General features: G+C 31.7%; 1 protein-coding gene across 1 annotated transcript; it reads left to right on the top strand.

Moving 5' to 3' along the window:
* Nucleotides 1-393: 393 nt before the first annotated feature.
* On the top strand, nucleotides 394-3214 carry LOC112003334 (cytochrome P450 76T24). The gene is made up of 2 exons (XM_024035521.2): nucleotides 394-1730; nucleotides 2492-3214. Exons 1-2 carry the CDS (start codon nucleotides 753-755, stop codon nucleotides 3098-3100), a joined length of 1587 nt encoding a protein of 528 aa, XP_023891289.1. The 5' UTR covers nucleotides 394-752; the 3' UTR covers nucleotides 3101-3214.
* The last annotated feature ends 4824 nt before the right edge of the window (nucleotides 3215-8038 follow it).

Genomic DNA, 8038 nt, shown 5'->3' with positions numbered 1-8038 from the left:
GTCCCTGATGGTCATAACCCAATTAAAATTAAATTGGTCCTTTTTTTTCCTTTGTTCAAAATTATATTGACAGATTAATATAACATATAGGACATCATTTACACCAAAAGTTTAAGTTAATAAATTTTGGCCTAATTATATTATATTAATCACTCACTCATCACCAATATTCCCTAAAACAACCTCAACATTCAACTAACCACACTTCAACACTCAAAAATATATTAAGAGAACTTTTCGTTAGTATTACAAGCACTTATTTATGCCATTCTCATTGGTCCAAACATTTGAAAAAGAATCTACCAAGGTGTCCGTTTGGATTGAACTTATTGTTGCTGAAACTGAAAACTAAAAACTGAAAACACTGTAGCAAAATAATTTTTAAATGTGTAAATAGTACCGTGAGACTTATTTTTAATATTTTTTATTACGTGAATAGTACTAAACAGTGTATAAACAGTATTTTTTTGTTTCCTGTACAGTAAAATCATGCAATTTTACTGTTCACTTGCAGGGGAAAAAAAAAAAACAAAAAACGCAAAACGTGGACTTAGCTTTCAGCTGAATCCAAACGCCCTCTTTATCTACATTTATTGAACAATTTGGATCCAACTGACAAATAAAACTTCAAGACAAAAGTTCTGTCTACATCAATACAAAAATGGACTGTCAAACGAATCGTTGATATTATCTTGAATCTTGATCTAATCCTCAGTCAATTTGAACCACACACATAGCTTTCTTCTTTTTGGATGAACATCCACCACTTTCTTATGCCCAACAAAAATATAAAAATACAAACAAAAGAAATACGAACCAATTTTAAGTTAATGGACTACTACATAGTATTTTTGCTGATACTTCCCTTTGTATGGGCATCCATTCATGTCTTCACCTCCAATCTAGCAAGTCGGAAGTCTGGCTTGCCCACACTCCCCCCAGGCCCCTACCCTATTCCAATTATTGGTAACATATTTAAACTTGGCAACTTACCCCACCAAGCTATTGCCAAGCTCTCCAAAACTTATGGACCCTTAATGACTCTCAAGCTTGGGAGCATAACAACCATAGTCATTTCCTCTCCAAACATAGCAAAAGAAGCACTTAAAAAATATGACCAAGCCTTCTCTAGCCGAACCATCCCAAATATGGCCAAAACTTTTGACCACCACAAAGTTTCAATTGGGTGGATGCCCACAAATTCTCATTGGAGGAACCTTAGGAAAGCTTGTGTCATGGAAATATTTGCTCTACAACGTCTCGAAGCCACACAATCCCTTCGACAAACAAAGGTACAAGAACTACTTGACTATATTAACGAAAGTTGCAAAAGCGGTGCACCCATTGATGTTGCTCAAGTAGTGATCACAACAGTCGTCAATGCCATATCAAACACTTTTTTCTCTATTGACTTGGCCCAATATGGTTCAAATTTGTCCCATGAGTTCCAGCACCTTGTATATGGTGTAGCCCAAGAAGCTGGAAAGCCAAATCTTGCGGACTTTTTCCCAGCACTTAGTTTAGTTGACCCCCAAGGTATACGCAAAAGGACAAGGATTTATTTCGCAAAATTATTTGGTATTTTTGACGCTATCATCAATGAACGAGTACAATTAAGAGCTTCATCAAAGGGTCCTAAAGCAAGCAACGATGTACTAGATTCGCTCCTCACTCTCAACGAAGAAGACAATTCAAAGATAAGCCTCCACGATATCAAACATTTGATTCTGGTGATTGACTATCTCTTTAAAACTTTGGTTCAAAATAAATATTTAAATAACAATTATACTTAGAATTTCTATTTTGATTTGTAATGGACATGTATATAATTACCATTTTGGACCGTTAATTGGTGCAAGTAACTATATTTGTAGGAAGGGGAGGATTACATTTCGAATGCACATTTTGCATCATAAACTATGACTCTTATTACACTTTGTACCTAGACATTAAGTTTTTTGTTAACTTGGATGGAAAAATATGACATCATGTGAAAATAAGACCCAATTACCCCTCTTCTCAATCCCTTGAAAACAAAGAAGGAATTACATTTTACCACTCTAAACTATACTCTCAATTACATTTTGCACTCTAAATTTTGGATTTCCATCCAAATTAACGGCAAACTTAACATTAGTGTGCAAAGTATAACAAGAGTCATAATTTATGGTGCAAAACGTGTATTGAAAAAGTTTAGAGTGCAAAGTGTAATTTAGGTTATAATTTTGGGTGGTAAAGTGTAATATCTCCTAAAAGAAAGATCAAATATCTTCGATAACATGGCTAGTTAGGATCATTATTCTTCGTGGGCCTTAACCTTTATTGTCTATAGTAATGTTAAGGACACAACATTTATCACAATTGCGACATAATTTTTATGATTGAAGTAAAATTATTTTCATATGAGTTGATCACTGACATTACTTTCATTATGCACCAATCACAATCAACCTAAACTTAGACAATCAGTTCTTACACTCTTTTATTGTAGGACTTATTTATTGCAGGGATTGACACAACATCAAGCACAATAGAATGGGCAATGGCATTGTTATTACACAACCCAAAAAAAATGGTTAAAGCCCAAGATGAGCTTGAAGAAGTCCTAGGCAGTAATAGAAAAGTCCAAGAATCAGATATCTCAAAGTTCCATTATCTTCAAGCTATAGTGAAAGAAACCTTTCGATTGCACCCACCAGCTCCTTTTCTAATTCCTCATAAGGCTGTGACAGACGTAGAAATATGTGGCTTCATTGTGCCCAAAAATGCACAAATACTCATAAATGTGTGGGCAATGGGAAGAGACTTAAGCATATGGCCAAATCCAAATTTATTTATGCCTGAAAGGTTTTTAGAGAATGGCATTGAGTTTAAGGGCCAAGATTTTGAACTGATTCCATTTGGAGCTGGAAGAAGGATATGCCCTGGATTGCCATTAGCTAATCGAATGGTGCACTTGATGTTGGCTTCTCTTGTTTACAACTTTGCTTGGAAACTCCCAGATGAGATGAAGCCAGAAGACATGGACATGGAGGAGGTGTTTGGGCTTTCTTTACATAAGGCAGAGCCTCTCCGAGCTATTCCCATCATATCCTTATAGCTACTATTTTTTGTTATTAGCCCAACAATATATGTGAATTTGTCGGTGTGATTAATTGAATCTCTTCAATATTAGGATTTTACCTAAGCATAATAGGGGAAAATTATTATATATCGTGCATCATTAGTATGTAGTTCTATTGATTTTAGTTAGCTCAATTAATAAAGTATTTTGTTGTCAAATAAGATTTGAATCCCACCTACCTTATAAATTAATTAGTGATTTGGCTTAATGTGGAAAAGCAATCATCATAAGAACAAACATTATAGATTTAAATTCTATCTTATCTATCAAAAAACACAGTGTACCATAATCCAACACAGTGTATTGTAGCTTGATTAAATCTTGTGACTTGGCTGCTAACACTAACAATGATTTCAAATTTTATTTCAACTAGTATTATGCACCATTTAATTAATAGTCATATCTAAATCAAAGAAATTATTTTAATAACTATAGTTGGATGTGAATCATAAAAATAAAATTACAAAATGTTGAATGCAGAAATAGTATATACAAGTATCTTATGCGTACTTACGTAAACAAAAAAAAAAAAAAAAAATATATGTGAATTTGTTGGTTTGATTAATTGAATCTCTTCAATATTAGGATTTTACATAAGCATAGTAGGGGAAAACCATTATATATCGTATATCATTAATGTGTAGTTCTATTGGTTCTAGTTACCTCAATTAATAAAGTCTTTTGTTGTCAAATAAGATTTGAATCTTTAGTGGTTTGGCTTAATGGGGAAGAGCAATCATTATAGAATAAACATTATAGTTTAAATTCTATCTTATCTATCAAAAAACACCGTGTACTATAATCCAACTCATAGTGTATTGTAGCTTGATTAACGATCTTGTGACTTGGCTGCTAACACTAACAATGATTTCAAATTTTATTTCAACTAGGATTATGCACCGTTTAATTAATACTCATATCTAAATCAAAGAAAATATTTTAATAACTATAGTTGGACGTGAATCATAAAAATAAAATTACAAAATGTTGAATGCAGAAATAGTATTTCCCAAGGAGCCTTACTGATCAAGCTATGGAATGGTACTTCACTCTCCCCAGGTATTATACTTACGTACAAAAAAAAAAAAAAAATGGTGCAGCTTCCGTTTTGTTTTCAAATAAACAAGAAAAAAGCGCGCATCTTCCGTTTTGTTTTCAAAGAAATGGAAATAATCTACGCTAACCTTTGGGACTAAAAGTATGTTATGTGTTCATGTTGAAATACGTAAAAAACGGTTTGTTATATACGGATATATACAAAAGATAAACCTTTTTAACGCAAATTTCTTGCAGCCCACAAAGAATCAAAGTGGGACACTACATATAAAGGATTAATCTCTCAAAAAAAAAAAAAACATATAAAATGTTAAAATAATCTCTAAATGAAACATATTGGACTCAACTCAAACACAAATAATCAACTTTCATTTTTTTTTTTTAAATAGTGCTACAACAAACAATATTTTCACAACAATTTTACAACAAAATCTAGGTAGTAAATTGTTACTAATTTTCATTTGAGTTTATCACTAATATTACTTTTTTATTTATTTATCATTAACCACTTAGAACCAAAGCTTTATTGTAAGATTACTGTAAAAATGTTGTGTCTTTGCTTTATTCTTTATTTTATTAAACTATGAGACTAACAAAAAGTTAAACACGAAAGCTATCACAACCTATTGTCATGCTTCTTCCCCTCATTAGTCAGAGTGCACAATAATAAGTTTTTGTTTGTAAACAATTTATCTAGTTTTTATTTATAAGTTTATTTTGTTAAAAGTGTGCTAAAATATAATTATATTTGAAAAAAGTGAGGAAAAAAAATGTGGTTTTAAAAAGTTGTATATAAAAGTTAAAGTTTTTTTTAGAATAAAAAAAAAAGTTAAAAGTTAAAAGTTGAGTTTATAAGCTCAAGCCAAACCGACACTAATTGTAAGTATATATTAATAATTGTAAGTGTGTGTGTATATATACATATATATATATATATATTGTATTTATCTCACAAAAAATATTTCCTAAATAATTCTATATTTTTCACACGAACTTTTAAAAAAGAAACGTTTAATAATGACACATGTAACGTTACTTTTCCAATTCCAAATTTTTATGCCAAATTTTTTAAACATACTTTTATTGAAAGGTACCAAAATATAAGTACCAAATTGTATCCAATTCCGTATTTTATGCCAAAATTTTGAAACGTACTTTTATATGGTATTTATCTCACAAAAAATATATGCTAATAATTCCGTATGTTTTACACGAACTTTTAAAAAAGAAACGATTTACATCGACACATGTAACGTTACTTTTCCAATTCCGTATTATTATGCCAGTATGACACATGTAACGTATCCATCTGTATGTTTACCATAATCGCTCCTGATGATAGCTCTTTATTATTAGATCAAGTCATCAATCAGATTTTAGTATAAACAGAAATTGAACCCTAAATTTCTTATTCAACCATCAAAGATATTATCAGTTAAGTTAATTAGAACCCACAACGTGCACTATCAAATTTTTATTAAAACCCAAAAATTATAATATATTGAAATTAATTCAAAATAAATTCTAAGACTTCTTTTAAAATTATTAAAATTGATGATAATTAAGTTTCCAATGGGAATAGTATTATCATTTTACAAATTTATGGTAATAGTGTTTCACTGAAAGTAAACTATATTAATTAATATATTATAATCTTTTTCTTTTTATACAGATTTGATTGTAAAGTTATATATATATATATATATATATATATATAACTTACATCAAAAAGGCCAGCATACTAGGTAGTACAATAGAAACATCCTTTTATCCCCCAATTTACTCCAAAAAGAGTATAATACCTCAAGAACCCCATCACCATTTAAACTCCAAACTGCACTAAAATATGTATGATTATGCTGGACGTGATAAATAAAGATTGCAAGAAAAACTAAAGCAAAAGTAAAAGATCCAGAATTTTTATATGATCTAGGAATTTTGTTCAGTCTGGGTGTTCCTTAAAAAGCATAAATTACACAATCTTATTTTTTTAGCCTTTAGGTAATTTGGTTTGATTCAATGTTATTAATTTCATTCGTTCCAGCTGTAACGGTCAGAAAATACTGTGCCAGTAAACAAACCAGAACAGTAACCCACCCTATTCTACTTTGAAAAAAATTTCGGGTGTTTCGATAAATAGTGGCAATTCTAGAAAATATTTTCAAGGTGGTCCTTAAAGAAGCATAAATTACACAAATATAGCACACATCCCACAATTTAATTTTCTTTGCACAATGTAAAGACTAAAAATATGCATCATCCACCCGGCTCAACCCACTACAAAACTGCTTAACATAGTTTTTTTTTTTTTTGTTTTTTGTTTTTTTTGTTTTTTTGTTTTTTTTTGTCTTTTATAATGTGTATTCACTTACTTTTAAGGGACCACAAACCACTACCCAATTAATGCCATCGCCCATCCACCCCACACTAAGAGACAAGAAGTCGATCAGCAATTCCAACGCAATTACATATTTTTATATTTACATACACTTACACAAAAGACAAAAGCTAAGCAATTTATATTGTCAAAAGATAAGCCTAAGTCACAAGACTCACAACACAAGTCAAACTATGAGAGAGGAGAGAGAGAGGAGAGAGAGAGAGAGAGAGAGAGAGAGAGAGAGAGAGAGAGAGAGAGAGAGAGCAAAAAGGAGAGAACACTGAAATACCTTGATGTTGCTTGAGGTTAGGGGCGGCGCCGCCATGACATGTTGAAGGCTGAGTTCTTATTTCCCGATCTCGCTTTTGCCGTCGTCGATCTCGCAATCTCCGATCTGGGCCAAGTCAATCTCCGATCTCGCTATCACAGAGCTACTCTGGGTGTTCAGTGATGTTGTTGCTGCCTTGCTAAGTCACTGCTACTTGCTGAGAAGTGAGGACGTGAGTTTCTTATTAGGTTAGGAATTGTTTAGTTTAAAATATAATTGGTAATAGGTATACGTATTAAGTTTATAAAAAATATATTATATTATATTTGTTGAGAATCCGTGGGTTTGCTGGGCTTGCACCGATTAGTCTTATACTGATCAGTTTGTTTTTTTTTTTTGTTTTTTTTTTTTTGAGAATTCGTGGGTTTCTATTTTCAGTATGTTGGGCTTTTTTACTGGTGGCTTGCCTGTTACAATATATATATATATATATATATTTTTTTTTTTTTCATTATTAGTTTTTTTGCTTGAAAGTAGAACAAATAATTTTTTATTTTTTTTTATTTGAGGATTTTCCTAATTTTGATTAAGGGTGTTCCTTAATTTTTTTTTTTCAGGTCAAGGTGTTCCTGGGAACACCTTGACATGAATGTGGCGTCGCCACTAGAGGGATTACATGATTCAGCTTGACAATCTGTGTCTACATGATTCTTAGGTGACTACATCTTCAATTCTCAATTGTATTTACAATGAACTCTAAGCAGGTATAAACAGAGACTATAGCAATAAGGTTAGCCTAGATGGATTTTACAGTATAATTAGACCACTCGGAATACGAAAGTGATTTTAACTGGTCCTTTTTTTCACCTTTTGCGCATTAGAGGTAGAGAATTAATTTTGCGTGAGTTCATAAGGCCCTAACCATAAAATCCATATCTTAAGTGGTAAAACCAGGAATTTGTGTTGTGGGGAGGGAGATAAAAATGTCATATTGATCTGAGCCAAATGAAAAGTTAGTTTTGTTGATGGTGAGGACCAAGGAAATACATTGGATCTAATGGTGGGAACGAAGGAGAGGGATTGAGCGTCTAAAAAGGATGAGTGACTAAATAAATAAAAGAAGCAAGGTGAAGAGGTTACAAAAAGGGAGGTAAAATAAAATAAAAAGAAGATGAGAAAGATGACATGCGAGTCGTGGAGAGTTAGAAAT

The sequence above is a fragment of the Quercus suber genome, unplaced genomic scaffold (assembly GCF_002906115.3).
Source record: "Quercus suber isolate HL8 unplaced genomic scaffold, Cork oak 2.0 scaffold_102, whole genome shotgun sequence".
In the NCBI taxonomy this organism is placed as follows: Eukaryota; Viridiplantae; Streptophyta; class Magnoliopsida; order Fagales; family Fagaceae; genus Quercus; species Quercus suber.
This window is presented reverse-complemented; position numbering and strand designations above follow the sequence as displayed.

Bases quoted from the DNA above. Each gene is read 5' to 3' on its own strand.
- LOC112003334 (XM_024035521.2), top strand. From the start codon at position 753: ATGAACATCCACCACTTTCTTATGCCCAACAAAAATATAAAAATACAA. The intron at 1,731-2,491 runs GTGATTGACTAT...CTTTTATTGTAG, and splicing joins ATATCAAACATTTGATTCTG to GACTTATTTATTGCAGGGAT.